Genomic DNA, 22,088 nt, shown 5'->3' on the forward strand with positions numbered 1-22,088 from the left:
CAGCTGTTTTTTATGATGCCAGTGCATTCATTTTGGTGGTGTTGGCCAACATAATAATTTCAAATGATGATTTGTAAGCAAAGTCTAAATGAGCTCTCCCTGACAGCTAGTGATGAGCTGGGGCTTCAGGGAAAGGCTTCAGGGCCAGATTCCATTTACATTCCACACCTAATCTACCTAGGTATCCAGCAAACAGAGCTGTGTTGTCCAAGTGATAGATTTTGGCTGGGGTTGGGTTACAAAGCACTTGAATGTAGGGGTTATGGGGGATGAAATGTTGTCCTTATTGTATGAGTAAAGGGCAGTAGAACTGTAGCCTGTGGTGATTTGAAGACATCAAGAGAGAGGATGGGGACCTGTCCCTCTCCACTGTTTAAAGACAGAGCTGATTAGGCTCCCTAGATAGTCTTTTGTTCTGTTAAGTGACCACTGAAGCTGAAATCACTGACAATCAGGTCTAAGTGCTTAGTCCTGTTGTGGGGACAGTGTTCCTGTGGGTAGAGTGTTTTTGTGTAAGAGATAACCCCGACTGCACTAGAAGCGAGTGAGGTTCCCACACTGAGAGCTCAGCTGAAATCACTGAGAGCTGGTGGAACCTCAAGAGACCAACTCGCAGAGGTCACAGTGGCAGATGGCAGCCGAAGGTGACTGTGCAGGGCCATTGGCAACAGAGTGGTGGAGTGAACTGTGGCACAATGAACAGATGTGGCCAGAGTGAACAGTGAGCAACTGGAGGAACAAGCAAAGTGCCTTTTTATCCCCCACCTGGAATGTGTACTCACGTGAAAGCACCTCTGAACTCTGAGTCTCCACTGACCAAGGACAAAACCTGTGAGTGGAGTGCGGTGGAGGGAAAAGTGAGGGGCATGTTAAATAAACTTTTGTTTGTTGGACTATATTTTAATCACTTCGCTCCAGAATGCTAGATTTGTGACTGGGAATGGAAACTTATATAAATATTTTTCCTAGTAGGCCAAGAGTTTTAAAATGCATTATTTGCCAAGATTGTTATCTCACATTGTTGCTATCTTGGGAGGTCATTATATTGGGGAGTTTCTGTACTAAACATTTTTATTATTATAATTAATTTTTACATAAGAATGGTCATACTGGGTCAGACCAATGGTCCATATAGCCCAGTACCCTGTCTTCCAACAGTGGCCAATGCCAGGTGCTTCAGAGGGAATGAAGAGAACAGGTAATCATCAAGTGACCATCCCCTGTTGCCCATTTCCAGCTTCTGGCAAACAGGCTAGGGACACTCAGAGCATGGTGTTGCATCCCTCCCCATCCTGGCTAATAGCCACAGATGGACCTGTTCTCCAGGAATTTATCTAGTTCTTTTTTATAATCCTGTTATAGTTTTGGTCTTCACAGCATCCCCTGGCAAAGAGTTCCCTGGGTTGACTTTATATTGTGTGAAGAAGTACTTCCTTTCATTTTTTAAAAACCTGTTGCCTATTAATTTCATTGAGTGGCTGCTAGTTCTTCTGTTATGTGAAGGATTAAATAAAATTTCCTTATTCACTTTCTTCACACCAGTCAAGATTTTGTAGACCTCTATCATATCCCCATTAGTCATCTCTTGTCTAAGCTGAAAATTCCCAGTCATTTAAATCTCTCCTCCTCTTTCATACCCCTGATCATTTTAGTTGCCCATCTTTGTACCTTTTCCAATTCCAATACATATATTTTTAGGATGGGTGACCAGATCTGCACACAGTATTCAAGGTGTGGGCGTACCATGGATTTATATAGAGGCAATGTGATGTTTTCTGTCTTCTTATCTATCCCTTTCTTAATGATTCCCAACATTGTTTGCTTTTGTGACTGCTGCTGCACATTGAGTGGATGTTTCAGAGAACTATCCACAGTGACTCCAAGATCTCTTTCATGAGTGTTAACAGCTAATTCAGATGCCATCATTTTGTATGTATAGTTGAGATTGCTTTCCCATGTGCATTACTTTGCATTTATCAACATTGAATTTAATTTGCCATTTTGTTGCCATGTCACCCAGTTTTGTGAGATCCCTTTGTAGCTCTTAGTAGTCTGCCTGGAACTTAACTGCCTTGAATAGTTTTGTATCATCTGCAAATTTTGCCATCTCACTGTTTACCCAGTTTTCCAGATGAATATGTAGAACCATACTGGTCCCAGTACTGACCCCTCAAGGATACCACTATTTATCTCTCTCCTTTCTGAAAACTGATAATTTATTCCTACCCTTTGTTTCCCATCTTTTAACCAGTTACTGATCCATGAGAGGACTGCCCTCTTATCCCATGATGGCTTACTTTTCAAAAGTCAATTTAAATTAAATACATTTTTTTTTTGTCAAATCTAGATCTGTTATGTGTTTTGGTGTATCTTGCATTTTCCTTATGTTAAATTTGCATAATCCTAACAAAACATTTACTTTATTCATATCTCTTTTAAATATCTCATTGGACCTGACATCCCCCTGTAAATTTGAACACCCCCCCTAATTTCAATTCCTGGGGAAACCACTGCACCTGAGTCCGTGGAAAGTTTGATTTCCTCTGTACATTTCCACCACTGGACTCTACTCTGTGCTAAATAACACTCTTGGTGACATACTGAAGGGGACTGTCACCCTGAGAGGGTTTCCATTGGATGCTGGAGTTGGTCCCCACTAAGGAAAAGAAACTTAGGTGTATGCGCCCATCTTCTTACAATCATAGAACCAGAAGGTTAGAAGGGACCACCAGGGTCAGCTAGTCTAACCTCTTACTAAGATGCAGGATTTGTTGTGTCTAATTCATCCAAAACAGGTGAGCTGGGTGAAGGAGCTCCACAACCTCTCTGGGATTCAATGGATTCATTTTGTCTAGCTAGTCTTTAGGACTAAAAAGAATATCCTCCTACCTATGCCTGTCAACCTTGACATGGCTCAAATGTGGGAAGCAACAGGTGAGGACCCAAAACAAGGGCCACACAAAATTAGCAATTGCCAGAACTGGATAGAGCTGTGGAATTCTTCCTTGAGTGTAAAGGACTCTGGTCTGTACCTTGGCCCCACACCTCTCCATTCCTGATGTAAACAGCAGCATCCAACAGCAGAAAGGGAAAGGGATGTCCAGATCTGCACGGCACATAAGGACGAAGATGAGCAACAACCCTGAAAGAGAGGGAAGCCTTTGAAGTGTGTCTGGTGATAATTTGAAGAGTTCTAGGCCCAGAGGAGATGAAGATAATACTGGGAAAAGGGACCCAGTAACAGGCTGCGTTGAAAACAAAGCCAACAGAAACACCAGGCAGCCGAGAACCTTATCTGCTACTTCCATTCACAGCAGAACATCCAACAAAGCCACTGCACATGCAAGATTACAAGCCCCTAGTCCACTGCCAATACCCGTATCCCATTGGTCAGAGCCTCCAGCATGATCTATGGACCCATGACTTCTTCAATACTTTGTTGGGAAATTCAAGGCTGCTCCATATTTGTAGGTCTCCCTGACCCACCCTCTGGTGTCTCAGAATGGCTGGGCTTTCGTCCCCCTTCTCCTTTCGGAAACCACAGAAATGGGAGATGGAAGAGATTTATTACATCAAGTTCCCTCTCCTGTGGACAGGGGGCGCTGTCCTACAGAATATCCTCCAGGGCTCCAGTATTAGGAGAACTACACTATTGGCCTTCATCCCGTGCTCTCAGATTGCTCAGTGGCCTAACAGACCCTCAATTAGGATATCTTTCTTGACATTTAGCTGCCTCCTACCACACTCCTACCTCCTTGGACTTTTCTAAACAATTCTTCTCCCTCCTTCTTATCTCCAGCCTTCACATATTTGTTGGCTGTTATGTCTCCCACTTCTTTGTGCAGCCAAGACATACAGACATAGTTCTTTAGCAGTAATTCAATCCCTCCAGCCCTAGAGTCACTGCTGTTGCTCTCTCTCTGAAGTCCCTCCAAGACCTGCACAAAGCATTCTTAGTGCAGTTTCACCCACGGAGAGAACTGTCACCTACATGGGGATCAATCAGGAATGGTTCCAAGTGAGTCCTCCCAGTCTATCAGAACACCACTGTGAGTGCAGTCAGAATCAGGATCTAGCTATGCAGCCTAAAATTGCTCTGGCCTTTTTTGGCAGCCACGCTGCTTGTCTGATTTATGCTCCATTATTACCCTAATGTCTCTATATCATTGCTGTCCAGATTTCCCACTCCTATTGAATAGCTGTCTTCCAGATTATTTTGCCCCAGATGCTTTAGCTAGCATTTCATTTTATTTCCTGTCCAATAACACTAGTAGTCTGCATTATGCATTCTTCTTTTTTGCTACCCTTGTCAATTCTCTTCAATCCTTAATTAACTTTGTGCACTCTTCTTCCAGCTCATCTGGGAATTCTTCACCCATTTTCTTCCTGTCCTGGGGAGTCTGTTGCAGTTGCCCACTGCAACTTCTCTATTATTTGTCACTTGGCTGGCATAACCTCTTTATTAAATTGTATCACACTGGTTCTGAAACTTGGACACTTCTTGTTCTAATGTGTTGTGTAGCGCTACTGTGAGCTGTTGAGCATTTGACTCACTTCACCCCAGAAGTAGGTGCATTTCAGTAATGGATTCACTTGATAGGTATGCTACTGTGCTGTAAATTCTGTGATGTGTTGTGAGATTCTTTGGGATGAAAAAGCAGCAAAGAATCCTGTGGCACCTTATAGACTAACAGATGTTTTGGAGCATGAGCTTTCGTGGGTGAATACCCACTTCCTCAGATGCATGTAGTGGAAATTTCCAGGGGCAGATATATATATGCTAGCAAGCAAGCTAGAGATAAGGAGGTCAGTTCAATCAGGGAGGATGAGGCCCTGTTCTAGCAGTTGAGGTGTGAAAACCAAGAGAGGAGAAACTGGTTCTGTAGTTGGCAAGCCATTCACAGTCTTTGTTCAATCCTGAGCTGATGGTGTCAAATTTGCAGATGAACTGAAGCTCAGCAGTTTCTCTTTGAAGTCTGGTCCTGAAGTTTTTTTGCTGCAGGATGGCCACCTTAAGGTCTGCTATAGTGTGGCCAGGGAGGTTGAAGTGCTCTCCTACAGGTTTTTGTATATGGCCATTCCTAATGTCTGATTTGTGTCCATTTATCCTTTTCCGTAGAGACTGTCCAGTTTGACCGATGTACATAGCAAACTGTACATTGGCCAAACTGGACAGTCTGTACGGAAAAGGATAAATGGACACAAATCAGACATTAGGAATGGCCATATACAAAAACCTGTAGGAGAGCACTTCAACCTCCCTGGCCACATTATAGCAGACCTTAAGGTGGCCATCCTGCAGCAAAAAAACTTCAGGACCAGACTTCAAAGAGAAACTGCTGAGCTTCAGTTCATCTGCAAATTTGACACCATCAGCTCAGGATTGAACAAAGACTGTGAATGGTTTGCCAACTACAGAACCAGTTTCTCCTCTCTTGGTTTTCACATCTCAACTGCTAGAACAGGGCCTCATCCTCCCTGATTGAACTGACCTCCTTATCTCTAGCTTGCTTGCTAGCATATATATACCTGCCCCTGGAAATTTCCACTACATGCATCTGAGGAAGTGGGTATTCACCCACGAAAGCTCATGCTCCAAAACGTCTGTTAGTCTATAAGGTGCCACAGGATTCTTTGCTGCTTTTACAGATCCAGACTAACACAGCTACCCCTCTGATACTTTGGGATGAAAGGTGTTGCACAATACAAAAATATACTCCATTTAATGTTAAAGGCTAGTGATATACAGCACCAGCCTTCTCTCACTGCACCCACGTACACTAGCATTCCAGTTCAAATAACTAGCCCAGCAGGTTTCAGCTATGTATACTAGGACAAACTCCATCAGCTACCAACACTTCCAGATACTACAGGGGCAAATTGCTGCTAGCTCCTCTGGTGTACAGCACCTTCCACCTGCTGTGTGATTTGCAAGCAGGAGGCCCGTGCCAGGCTTTGAGCCTCGGAGAGGAAGCTCCAGCTTTATACCCTTCCAATCAACCTCACAAACTGCCAACTCTAAGCCCTGCCTGCCTTCTTGCGTTAGGGCAGACCATGTGATACAATGAACTGCCCTCCATCATGACATACTGATGTCTGTGCTGCCTCCCTATCAAGCTCTCCCGAGCCAAATCCAGCCCCCAGGACCCAGCCAGCATCCCCAGAACACTGGGTACAGCCCAGAAAAGGAGCCGTCACTGTAACAGTATTAAAAATAAAGTCCTTTCCCAGTGAGGCCATTTCCTTTTGCCCTCCAGCTGTGAAGAGAAAGGGGCATTCAAACAGCTGGGAGCCTCTCAGCAGCACACCAGGAAAGTGCCTGATAAAAACCTGATGGGAGACTCCCCCGATTGCTGCACCAGGCAGAGGACACACAGAGCCTGGTGCTTTAGTTTGCTACTGTGGACTGTGCTCACAGACACTGACTTGGAGGGGAAACCCCCCAGATACCCAGTTCCTGAGCCTCTACAAACACACTCCCAAGCAGGGCCCCCTAAGGACTCCTGAGACAGAATCTTTTGTAGATTTCTAGTCTTCTTTGCAGTGGCTTTGGGTGGGGCAGTTGCAGTCTGCTTCTATGAGCCGATCAGCGCACGTCACCCACAGGTCTGTCTGAGGCAATCATAGGAGATTCTGCAGTACAAAGCCAGCACCACTTTTCAGGATTGAGGCCTAACACGATACAGGGGAAACAGCAGAATTGAGCGTACATAGTGCTGTCAATCACAGAAAGGAGCAAACAATAGAAGAAAATGTTTTCCCCACCTACTCCCTTGCAGCAACAGTGATCTCAAGCTCCCCAACACAATACAGGCAAGAAACATTCACATTGAGATGTGATTCTTTTAAACTGCCGCAGCACCCTGTATCTAAGCATCTACACACAAGGGAGAGGGCTACAGAGGCACAGCCATTCTGAACCTGGGCATTTCCTGATCCTCGGAGCCTTGGCAGTGTAGTATTAGCATTCGGTCCACGGCACTTTCTGTGTTTCATGGAGTATTTCCCAGCACACGGGGAATGGTGAAGGGTTCCCCATTCTGCCTACAAGCTCAGGACCCATTCCAGTTTATTTAATAATCTGTGCGAGTGTCCAAACAAGAACATCCCGACCCCGGGCACAGCTCCTCTCCCACTCTTGCTGCTGACAGGACCCAGATTAGCCAAGCTAAAAATACATAAAACTAGTCCAGAGGAAACAATGACAGGCAAAGGCGGAGAGCTCCGAGTCAGGCTGTGATATGGCCTTTCCTAACAGTAGCAAAGAATCCTGTGGCACCTTAAAGACTAACAGACGTTTTGGAGCATGAGCTTTCGTGAGTGAATACCCACTTCGTCGGATGCATGTACGTCATGCATCCAACGAAGTGGGTATTCACCCACAAAAGCTCATGCTCCAAAACGTCTGTTAGTCTATAAGGTGCCACAGGATTCTTTGCTACTTTTGCAGATCCAGACTAACACGGCTACCCCTCTGATACTTTCCTAACAGTGTGTCTGGACTAGGATGAGGGGACTGGGATTTTAGATCATGTTGCTAGCACCTTCTAACACAACTTCACATCTAACCCAGGCTCATCCCACAGGTCAGCTCAACCAGCTAGCGTGTGTGAGGGTAGAGCTTGCCTTGTCTACCTTCATGTGTTAGAATGTGGTCACTAACATGCTCTAGAAATCTATCTTTCCCCTTCACCAGGACAAACTCTAAATCTCTCACTTGGATACTTAGGGGCTTCCTTCCTGCAGGCAACAGCTCATCCTTCAAAGAGAAGCCAGCCATGTTCTTCCTGCCTGACCAGCGGATGCCAAAATTATCAACCTGCACTTCTATTGTCCTTGCTTCAGTGGGGCCTGATCCCACATCCAGGGAGTCCATGGAGAACTTCCCACAGATGTCTGTGAAAGCTGAACCAAGCCATTGAGGAGACAGTGGCTTCTTCAGGCAGCTGGGGCCCAATTCTCCATTGCTCTGGCACCGGTTTGCACTGGAATGAATGTCAAATGTAAATAGTTACCACTCCAGCTGAGTACCATTTTGCACCCACTGTGTACCTGCCTTCAGCTCAGTGTCTGAATGTCTGGCAACATCAGTTATATTTAAAAGAAACTGATTAGTTTAAAAGTAACAGGTCATGCTGGTAGCCTTAAAAATGGCGGAGAAGGACAACTGAGCAATGAACCTACATGCTTGCTAACTATTAGACCCTGAAGCTGAGGCTCTGTGCTGCTCTACTAGCCAGGAGATTTCCTCTAATACACAAAAACAGAGAAGCTCCCTATAACAGCAGCAAGACTTGCAGGGAAAACACACAGCCCTGAAAGGTAATGGAGGAAGGAAATCATTCCGACTAGCTGGGTTACACGCATTTGTAACTCACCCACTCAGAATCATTTAGACTGTTCCCTCTGTCCCCACCCTGATGTATATCTATCCACTGCCATTCACATTTTTTATTTTTCTCCAGTTCGGAGCCCAGGCAGTGTCGATAGGATCACTACCATTGTCAAGCCCACTCCACCACAAGCCTGCCGAAGCTGCAAACCAAAGTCAATCACTTAGGGTACGTCTTCACTACCCGCCGTATCAGCGGGTAGCAATCGATTGCTCAGGGATCGATATATCACGTCTCATCTAGACGCGATATATCGATCCCCGAACGCGCTTATATCGATTCCGTAACTCCACCAACCCGAACGGAGTTGCGGAATTGACAGGGGGAGCCGCGGACATCGATCCCGCGCCGTGAGGACGGTCAGTAATTCGATCTTAGATACTTCGACTTCAGCTACGTTATTCATGTAGCTGAAGTTGCGTATCTAAGATTGATTTTCCCCCGTAGTGTAGACCAGCCCTCAGTCTTCTGGCTGATGTTCTCTGCGCACCAGACACGCTGCAGGGCCACAGGGATGGGATCGTAGCTGCTGCTGACAGCTTGTTGCCATGGTTTGTTTTATTAAAAAAGAAAGCACTGAAGCATCTGCCTGCCAACACGAGTCCATAGAAAGTTACATAAATTTTGTGACCAAACATAGTAAAAGAAACAAGGCTAGTCCAGTCAGTGACCCACTCCAATCCAGCATGCACGTCTTGAATTGGGTAATTCGTCCTGTGCTCTCCTCAGGCCTGGGAGAAACTGCACTGATCCTCATAACATCCTGTTCTATGGCAGGGAACACAAGGATCTAGATAACAACACTTGTGGCTAGGGCCAAGCTCTTTCTGAAACCCACCCCAATTTGCTCATGACCGGGGCCTGCTTTCTGGAGCCCGCTGGTTCAGTGAGGCAGAGAGGTGCTTCATCTCCTCATCACCTTCCAACCCCCAGAAGGAAGTTCTACACTCTTCATTCTTGCCCTTTCCCATGGAGAGGCACCAGGTTTCCAGTATGCCCCATAGCTGCCGGAGACAAGGACCAACACCCATTTTATAAGGGAGGAAGCAGGAGCAGAGAGGGGTCTGAAGGCACAATCTGACTAGCTGGCCTGTGACGAGGAGAGCCCAGCACCACACAGGACACTGGAAATTCACTGGCCAAAGTGTTAATACAAACATGGAGTCCACACGCGTCACATGCTGCGTGTACTCCTCTTCTGCTGGAGGCCCTCCATAGCCTTGGATCTCTTGCTTCATGATGTATCCGAGCCTTGAAAACTGCACATCCTGGCTGCCCCCTCCGCTCATGTATTCCTACAAACCTGTAGTGCAGGGTCCCAGAGAGCTTCAAGCTACCCACAGATAATTCCATGCGTTCACTCAGGAAACACCAGATTTGCCAATTCCCCTTCATCACCCTTTGGATGGGTGGAAGTAACTGTAAGACGGGACCTGCTGGTGCAAAGTCACCTGCCAACACAGCATATAGTGCAGCACAGCCAGCCTTCCTGCTGAGAGCCCAGGCAGACAAGAGGTCTCATTCCTTCCAAGGCTAGGAAGAGACTCATGCCACAATGCATTGCAGGCACTCTCCTTTTTGTGCAGGATGTCACTCGCTCTTCAGAATTATCCATGCTAAAGTTAATCAAAAGGAAGCCCACTGAACCAAAGAGTCAGTTGTCAAATGCCATGTGGGCTCGACTGCTAGGAAGGGAAGTCAGAGACATTTTCCCCTCCTGCCCTGCACCACTCATTCAATAGCTTCCCAGCCCAGAAAGGCATCGGCCCCTCTCAGGTCTGCATGGAAAGGTGAGCACGAACAGGGTGGATGACAACAGGCTGAAAACCCTCCATCCACAATTTCATAAGGACAAATTTAACCAAACCCACTTGGCCTGTCAGCAGCGTTTGAACCCAGGCCATTCAATGCTATAAGCCTTTATTGCTGGAGGACGACATCCTTAGTAGACTCAAACTTTGTATAAGAACCAGCCACTGGAGGGGGACAAAGAACCCCCACGCCTTACGCGGGTTACACAAGCACAGAAGAGATCAGCATGGAGCGATGTCTGGGAGTGCCCAAGGACATCTGTAGGTTGTCCAATGTAATTTCCTGTATTTTACAAGATTTAAGACATTTCAGACCAAAGGTTGGTTTGTTTGTTTTTAAATCTACTTGCCCCCCTGGAGTTCAGCATTAGACCAATGCTCCATCCTGGTAGAAAGCCAACAAAACTACATTCTGACCCAGCTGCCTTTGGGTCTTGGCTGGTATGACCCATCAGGCATACACAAAACCAGGAAGAAGGCCATACAGAAAGCCAACATTAATATTAGAGGGGAAAGCAAAACCAGAGCAGGTTCTCTACTGACCCGCAATCGGCATCTGGGACCCACCTCCCATTCTCAGCAAGGTCTCCCAACCCTTGTCCTCAGTACTGCTTATATAGCACCTTCAGCATGCATGGTACTGTACAGTAAAAGCAGGATGACTTTTAGTCTAAAGGCAGCAAAGGTAATATATATTGGGTACTGGGCACAGAGGTGACCCTGCATACATAAAGCAGACCCACATGTGATGTAACAGAGGCTATTCATTCTTTGTGTTTTATTGTAACATTTTCTTAATAATTGAATGGAAAATTTGTTTTGCCTACTTATTTTTGTTTCTCTCTCTCTCCCTCCTTTATCTACCTCTTTCCATTTGTGCCTCTAACTTTCCCTCCCCCTCCATTCAATTTCCTTTCCCTCTCTATTTCCCCTTTCTCATTTTCTCTCCCCTTCCCTATGCTCTTTCCAGGACAGTGATGAATAAATGAAGCTCCCTTCTAACTGCTCACTTGCAACCAAAAAACTAAGCTCCTGTTCCTGAAAACAGTTGCACAGCACATGGGAGCATTCCCCAGATCAGGACCTAGGCTCTCACCACACCTGCTGTCAATCTGTGGTTCAGTGAGAAATGGAAGCATCACTCACTCCCTGCTGACCTAACGAGTGGTATGGAAAAACTTAGGTAGGCCAGACACTAGCTGGCTTGCAGGGAGTCTCCTGCCAGTCCCAGGCACACCCAATCTGCCTCTCAGCTGTTCTGCAAGAAGAAGCCATGAGCTGGCTCCCAATGAACAGCAGAGGAGGAGGGGAGCCACTGAGAACTGCAAGTATGAAACACAGCATAATAGGTGCTCTCACCTCCTGCGGGGGTTTCTGCAAGGCAGTGTCTAACTAAATGTGGGATGGAACACAGGTAGGAACAAGTGGTTAATTAACCAGGCATGTTAATTAACCTGTCCAGATCTGCTCTAGGAATCATTTCAGGAAAGTTCTCTGGCCTGGGTTACACAGGTCAGACTAGACCAGGGGTCAGCAACCTTTCAGAAGCAGTGTGCTGAGTCTTCATTTATTCACTTTAATTTAAGGTTTCGTGTGCCAGTAATACATCTTAACGTTTTTTAGAAGGTCTCTCTCTATAAGTCTATATATTACATAACGAAACTATTGTCATATGTAAAGTAAACAAGATTTTCAAAATGTTTAAGAAGCGTCATTTAAAATTAAATTAAAATGCTGATCTTATGCTGCTGGCCCGCTCAGCTCGCTGCCAGCCTGGGGTCCCATTCACCTAGGCCGGCAGCAGGCTGAGCGGGTCCTGCAGCAGAGACCCCGACTGGCAAGAGGCCGGCAGCCAGAATCCCAGACTGGCAGCTGGCTGAGCGGGGCCGGCGGTCGGGACCCTAGACCAGCAGTGGGCTGACGGGCTGAGCGGATCAGCCCACTGCCGGTCTGGGGTTCCGTCCATTGGCTTCTGCCAGCCAGGGTCCCTGCTGCCGGCCCTGCTCAGCCCACTGTCGATCTGGGGTCCCAGCCCTGCCCACGTACAGTGGGTACCTACCTTCTCCCTGCTTTTAGCCCATTCTCTTCCTTTCTCTCTGCACTGAGCTGAGGGTGGGAGTGCACTGAGCACAGGGCTGGGGGTAAAGGAGCAGGCTGGGGGTTGGGGTGCAGGGTCTGGCCAGGAGCTAGAATGAGGGAGGGGGCTCAGGGTTGGGGCAGGAGTTTGGATGTGGAGCACTTACCCTGGCAGCTCCCATTTGGTGTGAGGGGTACAGGTGGGAATGTGGGGGGAGGGGTACAAGAGCTTCCATTTGGTGCTCAAGGTGGGGATGCAAGAGTCAGGGCATGGGGTGTGGGAGGGGCTGGGTACGTGTGGCGGGTAGAGGAGTCAGGACAGAGGGCTGGGGTGTGTGTGACGGGGATGCAGGAATCAGGGCTGGGGTCGTGGGGGGGTGCAGGGCTCAGGGCAGAGGGCTGGGAGAATGTGGCAGGTTCAGGAGTCAGGGCAGGAGGCTGGGGGTGTGGGCTGGAGTCGTGGGGATGCTCCTGAGCGGCTCACGGCAGGAGGCTGGAGGGGATATGCCCTGATTCCACTCTCCTTCCCCAAGGCTCCGTCCCCACCTCTTCTCCAGAGCAGGAGCATGCTGAGGCTGTGGTTCCTGCTCTGCTTCTCTCCCTCCCTCTCCAGGGCCATCAGCTGTTGGTGGAAGGGAGGGAGAGGAGGAGGGGCAGGAACCCTGCACACTGGGGGAACAGGCAGGGGAAGAGAAGAGCAAGCTGGACCGGGCAGGATTTTTAATGGCTCGCTGCTGCCTGCCAGGGTCCCGGCAGCGAGCTGAGCGGGGCCGGCAGCCAGGACCCCAGCAGGCAGCAGTTTGCCATAGGTTGCCAACCCCTGGACTAGATGATTACAGCGATCCTTTCAGGCCTTGGAATCTATGAAACACAGTTAGCAACTGGCATCTTGTCTTTCAGGCCACAAGCTCTTTGGGAGCAGAACTTGCATTTACATCTGCATTGCACTGAACGCAATGAGGCACACACTGGTGTGGCCCTTAGCCATTACTGCTATAATAATGTTTGCTAATAAGCAGCAGACATACCACCAGCGAAAAGGCAGGAAGGAAGGTTATGAGCTGCTACTGCAGGAAGGCCTATGCAGTTTTCTGTCATTTGCAATATTTGTCCAAGTACACTACAACTGTGCCAGTTACCCCACTCCGCAGTTTTGGGCCATTTCCTGCTCTCTAGGACTTTCACAGCTAAATCCCCGTCAGCTGCTTGTATTCTGATACCCGAGTCAGGCAGCAATTTGCTAGAAACCCTGGCTCCTGAGATGGACACGCCCAGAGAGCAGCCTCTCAGACATCAAAATAGGAGATTATATAAGAGCCAGCTTCCAGGCCATCAGCATTATCCCTGGCAAGCAGCTGTGCTTAAGTCACCCATATAGTCACTGCCATACTGGCTGTGCTGAAGAGAAGGCTGGCGTTTTCTCAATATTTTAAGAAAATCTATAATACATATACAGACAAAATCCTCACACTCAGCCATGCAGAGCCGGCCTGGGCAGGAGATTTTCAGGCCACGGGCACTGGAAAACTGCAAGCATCTATTTCCAAGGACAGTGGTTACTTATTAATTGCAGAGCTGCTTCTGCTCTTCTAGCTTGAATTTCTCCAGAGCAAACAAGCCTGTGCAGAGCTCTGCAAAGCACAGAAGGAATCAGTACTGGCCTGGATATTGTATTCCTAAATACAGCGGCAGCAGGAAGCTGATACACAGGTGGCTGGTGTAGCAATGATGGGCATTGGGTATTTCAAAACCATCCAACGGGCCCTTTTACAGAGCCCAGACCCAGCTGCAGAGACAATGGATCAGATTCCCCTTCACTGCACTCGGGGATCTGCTCACCTCTTGCTAACACTTGTTCCCCTTTCCAGTGATGCTGGACTGTTGCTTGCCAAGGGTTCCCTATGGGGAGCTTGGGCTGCTCCCCCAGGGAATCAGTGAGATGCAGCTTGCCTCCATTTTTCTCCTATGATGATGGTTACTACTGGCCCAAGCTACAAAGGCTGATGCTGGTCTCTCCAGATAACAGCTGGATGAGCCTTATAATAATAAATATAATATTATAACAGCTGGATGAGCCTTACAACCCCCACTCCGCAACTCAGCAGCACTCTCCAACCTCAGATGCTGGCCAACACTGGCAATCAAATGATCCCAAGCTAAAAGCCTCTCTCGCTGCTGCCCCCAGACAGCAAGCTCCTCAGTCCACACATACAAGATTTCCCCTCCAGTACCTCAGCACTTGCTGCTGCTGCCAGTTGCACAAAAATGCTAAATTCTGGGGCTATTTGGCCACTTCCTCCTCATGCCTGTGGGTACATGCCAGCCCATGCCATTCTCTGCACAAAGAAAGTCACCCGCTTGCAACAAAGCTCCCTGACTCTGTAATAGCATGCGCGCTCACAGACACTCCACCAGATGAGGTCCTTTAGAACAATGCAGTCAAGAACAAAAAGAGCCTGTTTGTTATCTGCCTGCCTGGATTCCAGCAGAATAAGCAGATGGACAATAAATCGAATTTATCTGTTACATATTTTGTCTTTTTAACTTTGTATTCAGCTCAGAATTCTGTGATAAACATTGCATAGAGGAAGCAGCAGGATGCTAGCTACTGCAGTCCGCTCTCTGCAGTTCACTAGTCTGAAAACAAAGGCGAGTAGAGAGGGGCAATTCAGAATTTTCCCCCAGGCACAAGTCACAAAGGCAGTGACCCTGTAAAACTCACTTGGAGACCTCTCTTTTGTATTGGTAGCTCAAGAAATACTCAGTTGTTTTGCTTCAGGCTGGCTGTGACCACCAACTCTTCCTGGTGAAAGAGACCAAAACATGGGCTACTTGCAGTTAGGGCTCTAGGAGTCAGCTACAGAGCATTAGCATCAAGCAGTTACTTTTTCACTTAAATAGTCCCAACAGGTATTCACTGGATCTTTCAAATTGCATTAAAAAAAAAAAAAAAGGTAGACTAACCAAATGGCCCAGCTGCTACTGGGAAAAAATTTCCCATGCCACAATGTGCTTTTTCAAAAAATCTATTTTTATGTTTTCCTGCACTTTAACTTCATTCTGTAATTCAGGAAACACCCACATCCCTTTCATTATAGAGGAAGGGTCTGCCAGATTTTTCTGTGGAGCAAAAGGCAACAGGAAGACAAAGTTAATTTTCCATAAATAAAATTACCGTTATTTCTGGACAGCTGCCCATTTCAGTACATGAGTATCTCAATAAAGTCGGGGGTAGGGCAGAGGGAAGAGAAAAAGAATGTGATTACATTTTCATGAGATTCAGAATCACAACTCCTGTCATCTAAAAAAATTATAATCAAGGGTCATTCCTCACAAGAAAGTAACACTTCCAAACAAGCAGGACTTTATTAATCAGTCTCCGCTAATTTAAGGGGCAATAAAAGAATTCATGCGCACACACAACCTGTGGAAGATAATTCCACTATTGCTTTCCCACTAGGTTATGTGATTTATTAGTCAATTGAAGTGGAAGTTCAAAATAAAAACTGGCCTTGGAAACAAGAAGCAGGAAAACACCTCTTCTCCTGCCACTTTCCTGATATGTTTGGACTAGATCTGGTCAGGAAGTGATTTCCCCAACTTGCAGAAAAAGTGTTCAATTTTTTTCATACCGAAAGAAATGATCATGTTTTGATATTTGGGTTGGGGGTGGGGTTATATGCATATTTCAACAAAAGGGTACCGTTTTTGCAACATTTTCCATCAAAAAAGTGTTTCAACAGAAAATTTTGGACCAGCTCTGACTCTTCTCTCACCACTCCCTTGAATACAGACCACTTGGTTTGCATAGAACCAGCACTGGCTCTGTGGCACATTCTCCCCTACACCCCCTTCCTTGGACCCTACAGAGCCCTCCCACTCCCGCACCCTCCCAATAAAGCCAGGTCTCCATGGGAGTCAGGCAGCAGAGGCTGAGCTGGGGCCTGGGAGGAGCCAGGGAGCAGCTACAGCCCATGGCATGCAAAGATGGCTTCTATCCAAGCAGACTTCTGCATGCAGTTGCTGCAAAGTAGGGAGAATGGGGTGTCTCTCTTCTCTCTCTAGGTTATCACCTACTCTGTGCATCTAGGCAGCTCATTTACGTAGCTGTGGATGGATGGTCACTCAGAGGCAGCATGGCACCTGTATAAACCCATCTTCCCCGAGACCAGGGAGCAAGAGGGCGGGGGAAGTAAAAGCGCCCATAGCTTCTGCAGGACTGATGCTTCCACTCATCACAAATCCTGGGAATGCTGACCTGATCCCTCCCTAGATGGGGAAGATTGGAAGTGAACTCTGTGAGGTCATGGTTTCTCTGGCTCACTCCCCTCAGTACTTCTGCTCGGGCACAATATGGCCCCTTCTCCCTGACTGCACGTGGGGCGGTCAGGAGAGGACAGTCTTCTCCACTACCAACAGCAACCAGTGATTCCACGAGAACAGTCACCCAGACAGCAGGGAGAAAGAAACTAACGTCAGACTGGGGCCTCCAGGAAAACAGACGCAGCATTTTCAGCTTAAAAGGGAAAGATTCACACAAGGAATGAAATCCAGCAGGCTGAGTTATTCCCGCCCCCACAAAAAGATTTACTTAGAAGGGGAGAAAAAGCAAATTCCTATTTCTGAGTGTTTACTTGGAGATGGCTGGGGCGGAATGAAAGTGCACAACCCTTCCCAAAGCTTTGAACGCTCAGATGCTATCATAACCCCATGGTATTTCTCTATCAAAATAAACAACCAGGAGAAGCAAGGACTGGGGAAGATGGATACTTGAGCTGTCACACACTTCGCTACATGTCAGTATATCATAAGAGGGAGATGGGAACTATCCTCCAGGGTGGGAATAACCTGCAAGCAGCACTAGCCAAAACTAAGCCAGAATGCAAAGCTAACTAATTCAATCAGAAAGTGATCTGGGTAATGGAGATTAATTCCCCGTGCCTTTAAAATGATCCTAATCTTCAGCAGTAATTCCCAGTACTCTAAGACCATGACAGGTTGGAGAAGGGAGCAAGTCAAAGCTATGTTCTAGTTGGTGCCAAGCCACATTCTGGACCATGTACTTTTCACATAATAAAAGCAGAATTGGAAGAGGTACGTTTTCAAATGGCAGCAAGACACAGGAAGGAGTCAGAAGACCTGGACTCTAGTCCCAGCTTGGCCACGACCAGCTCTATAAGTTGGGGAAAGTCACTAAAACCAGGATGTTCCACTGGAGATGCCCTGGGTCTGATTTTTAGTGGGGAAGGGGAAAGCAGCCATCTCTTCAACTGCAGTCAACAGGAATTGTGGGTACTTGGAGCTTCTGAGAATGGGGTCGAAGGTGCCATCCCCAAATTCAGAAGCCATTTTTTAAAATATTATTGTCTTCGTGCCTCAGTTTCCCCATATGTAAAATGAAACTAATACTGCTTTACCTACCTTTGTAAAGTGCTGTGAGCTCCATTAGTGAAAAGTGCACCATAAGTAGAGTATTTTACATACATTTACAGTAAAGGATAACAAAGCAGTTCAGAGACTTTGGAAATGGCTTGGATGAGACATGCTCTGTATTTCAACACGCAGAGTTGGGGGGAGGGGACACATGTAGTTAACCTTTGCATTCTAGCTCTTTGCTATCTGTAGATGCTGCTGGAACTCATTTCTGATTTTGACCTCCCATTCTTACCACTACTGCCAAGTTCTCCTGTCTTTCTAAAAACAACTTTGCCCATCCTCTGAAAAGTCAATGTGTCCCAACTCAGGCAGGTCTCAGGGCACCGCCATCCTGGCAATACTGGTCAGATCAAAGCCACTCAGCACCCACAATCAGGGTGAGATTTGCAGATGATTATAGACCAGTCAGCCTAACTTCATTATCTGAAAAGATATTGAAACAACTTATTAAACAATTAAATTTGTAAGCACCTAGTGAATAACAGGGTTATAAATAACAGCCAGTATGGATTTGTCACAAACAAACCATGCCAAACCAAACTAATTTCCTTCTTTGACAGGGTTACTGGGCTAATGGACAGGGAGAAGCAGATGTGATGCACCTTGATTTTAGTAAGACTTTTGACACAGTGCCACATGACATTTTCATAAGCAAAATAGAGAAATGTGGTCTAGATGAAATTACTGTAAGGTTGGTGCAAAAGTGGTTGAAAGACTGTAATCAAAGAGTAGCTATCAATGGGTTGCTGTCAAACTAGGAGAGTAAATCCAGTGGGGTCCCACAAGGGTCAGTCCTAGGTCTGGAACTAGTCCAATATTTTCATTAATGATTAGGATAATGGAGTGGAGAGTATGCTTAAATGCTTTGTGGGGGACATCAAGCTGGGAGGGGTTGCAAGCACTCTGGAGGACAGGATTAGAATTCAGAACTTTGACAAATTGGAGAACTGGTTTCAATTCATCAAGATGAAATTTAATAAAGACAAGCACAAAGTACATCACTTGGGAAGGAAAAACTAAATGTACAACAACAAAATGGGGACTAACTGGCTAGGTAGTGGTACTGCTGAAAAGGATCTGGGGTTTATAGTGGATCTCAAGTTGAATCAGAATCAACAATGTGATGCAAAAAAGGCTAATATCTTGGAGTGTATGAACAGAAGTGTTGTATGTAAGACATAGGAGGTAATTGTCCCGCTCTACTTGGCACTGCTTAGGCCCCAGCTGGAGTATTATGTCCAGTTCTAGGCACCACACTTTAGAAAAAATGTGGATAAACTGGAGGGAGTCCAGAGAAGAGCAACAAAAAAGATGAAACGGTTTAGAAAATCTGACCTGTGAGGAAAGGTTAAAAAACCTGGCCATGTTCAGTCTGGAGAAAAGATGACAGAGAGAGGACCTGATAACAGACGTCAAACATGCTAACAGTGGTTATAAAGAGGATAGGGATCATTTGTTCTCCATGGTCTCTGAAGACAGGACAAGAAGTAATGGGATAAATCTGCAGCAAGGGAGATTTAAGTTAGACATTAGGAAAACGTTTCCAGCCATAAGGGTAGTTAAACTCTGGAATAGGCTTCAAAGGGAGGTTGTAGAATCTCTGTCACTGCAGTTTTTTTTAAGAACAGGTTGGATAGACACCTGCCAGGGATGATTTAGGTTGATTTGGCCCTGTACAGCCCAGGAGGCTGGACTTGATGGCTTCTCAAGGTCCCTTCCAGCCCTACCTTTCTATGAATCTATGATCTCAGCACACTGGGTGCATGACAGACACTGAGCGGTTTTGAAAAATCTGGTCCCAGCTGCAGAACCGAACATTTGAGAGATTGGCCCGCCTCCTCTTCACCTGGGTCAGCCATACACACCCATCTGGGCAGGGGATCAGACAACTCAGCAGAGATCCCAATCACCCTGTCCCAGCAAGCGCAAACAGGGACTCTCCCAGGGAGCCAATACCAGAGGAGGAGATCAAGTGGAGCCCTCACAACTTTACGAATACAAACAATGCAGGTGTTTCCCCCTAACCAACCAAAGCAACAGAGGTTTAGCTGTAACCCTTTCCCTGCCACGCACTATCCCTGTAGACTCTACTCATCATGTTAACTCCGAGCAGAGAGCCATAGACCAAGGGTCCAGTATGTATAAAAAACAGTTGCCCTCTGCTCCCAGAGAGGGGGAGCCTGCAAACTGGAAAGCGGGGGCACCCAGGTTGGGGATGGGCTCACCCCCCTTATTCCCAGGTAGGCGTGCACACAAGGTGGGGAGGAGAGACAACAGCTGCCCTCCCCGCCCCGCCCCCGGGGAGGAACGCACAGACAGGGGATGAGCTCAGTTCTCGGGAAGGGAGGAGTGGTTCAAGGCAAGGGAGCACCCAAGTGGGCAGCACGGGGGGGGGGGGTTGCAGCCCCTACTGCCGGGTTGAGGCTGCACCCGGGATGGAGGGAGAGCAGCAGTCCCTTTTCCCAGGCTACGGGGACTGTGTGAAAGGGAGACACTAGTCCCTCCTGGGAGAGGGGAGGAGAGCTGCGGCTAGGCTGGGGAGCGCAAGGGGGTAGCCCCTGTTCCCGGGCGAGAGTGCCCCAAATTGGGGAGCGAAGGGGGACCAGTCCGTGCCCCGGGGGATGCCCCAGACTGGAGAGCGAGGAGGGCACCGGTCCGTGCCCGGGGCGGGGGTGCCCCAGACTGGAGAGCGAGGGGGGGACCGGTCCGTGCCCGGGGGGGGGGGGCCAGACTGGGGAGCGAGGGGGGGACCGGTCCGTGCCCGGGGGGGGGGCCCAAGACTGGAGAGCGAGGAGGGCACCGGTCCGTGCCCGGGGGGGGGGGGCAGACTGGGGAGCGAGGGGGGGACCGGTCCGTGCCCGGGGGATGCCCCAGACTGGGGAGCGAGGGGGGGACCGGTCCGTGCCCCGGGGATGCCCCAGACTGGGGAGCGAGGGGGGGGACCGGTCCGTGCCCGGGGGGGTGCCCCAGACTGGGGAGCGAGGGGGGGACCGGTCCGTGCCCGGGGGGGTGCCCCAGACTGGGGAGCGAGGGGGGGACCGGTCCGTGCCCGGGGGGGTGCCCCAGACTGGGGAGCGAGGGGGGGACCGGTTCGTGCCCCGGGGATGCCCCAGACTGGGGAGCGAGGGGGGGACCGGTCCGTGCCCGGGGGATGCCCCAGACTGGGGAGCGAGGGGGGGACCGGTCCGTGCCCGGGGAGGTGCCCCAGACTGGGGAGCGAGGGGGGGACCGGTCCGTGCCCGGGGGGGTGCCCCAGACTGGGGAGCGAGGGGGGGGACCGGTCCGTGCCCCGGGGATGCCCCAGACTGGGGAGCGAGGGGGGGGACCGGTTCGTGCCCCGGGGATGCCCCAGACTGGGGAGCGAGGGGGGGACCGGTCCGTGCCCGGGGGATGCCCCAGACTGGGGAGCGAGGGGGGGACCGGTCCGTGCCCCGGGGATGCCCCAGACTGGGGAGCGAGGGGGGGACCGGTCCGTGCCCCGGGGATGCCCCAGACTGGGGAGCGAGGGGGGGACCGGTCCGTGCCCGGGGGATGCCCCAGACTGGGGAGCGAGGGGGGGACCGGTTCGTGCCCCGGGGATGCCCCAGACTGGGGAGCGAGGGGGGGACCGGTTCGTGCCCCGGGGATGCCCCAGACTGGGGAGCGAGGGGGGGACCGGTTCGTGCCCCGGGGATGCCCCAGACTGGGGAGCGAGGGGGGGACCGGTCCGTGCCCGGGGGATGCCCCAGACTGGGGAGCGAGGGGGGGACTGGTCTGTGCGGAGGGCTCCGGGCACTCACCGAAGTAGACGGCCTTGGCGCACCGGGGGCACTTGGCTGCCATGCCGCAGATCGCGCAGCCGGCGAGACGCGCTGCTGTGTGCGGGTCTCTCAGCTCAGCCCGGCCCAAGCTCCGCTCCGCCCCGCCCACAGCCCAGCCCGCCCGCCAGCCCATTGGCCGCGCTGCCGAGCTGGGGGCGACTCCCTCCCCGCTCGGCGCCGCTGAGAGCCACGCGCGGGCCGGAGCTGCCAGCAGGTGCAGGGTGCAGCCCCTCGCCACCCAGGGCCCCACCATCACACCGGGCTGCGCTGTCTGCACCCCCCGAGCGTGGGGCCGGAACCGGGGCTGGCTGGAGACCCGGGCCAGCACGAGCTGGGAGTTGACCCTGCTGCTGCGCATCTCTAGTCCCTGCCAGGATTGGAGGCTGGGAGCCGCAGGGCTCCCCGGACCCTGGCCCAAAGCGAACTGCACCCCGTCCGGAGCTGTCCAGTTCCAAACACCTGGGCAGAGCAGGAGAGGGGCCCCCAGGTGTCCACTTCGCACCCTCCCCCCAGCCCAGCCACGCTGGCCCCACCTGAGTAGGGAAGGTCAGTGCCCCTGGATGTGTAGACAG

General features: G+C 49.5%; 1 protein-coding gene across 2 annotated transcripts in view; it reads right to left on the reverse strand.

Moving 5' to 3' along the window:
* CRIP2 (cysteine rich protein 2) overlaps positions 1–21,596 on the reverse strand; it is a 69,622-nt gene extending 48,026 nt beyond the window's left edge. Inside the window, exon 1 of one of the 2 annotated variants that reach the window (XM_030573478.1) lies at positions 21,496–21,596. In XM_030573478.1, the coding sequence (XP_030429338.1) occupies positions 21,496–21,538 (43 nt within the window). In that variant the 5' untranslated portion in view covers positions 21,539–21,596. The remainder of the gene's footprint in view (positions 1–21,495) is intronic. The other variant, XM_030573479.1, reaches the window with a different exon arrangement.
* Between the last annotated feature and the right edge of the window lie 492 nt (positions 21,597–22,088).

Source organism: Gopherus evgoodei, chromosome 8 (assembly GCF_007399415.2).
Source record: "Gopherus evgoodei ecotype Sinaloan lineage chromosome 8, rGopEvg1_v1.p, whole genome shotgun sequence".
Taxonomy (NCBI): Eukaryota; Metazoa; Chordata; order Testudines; family Testudinidae; genus Gopherus; species Gopherus evgoodei.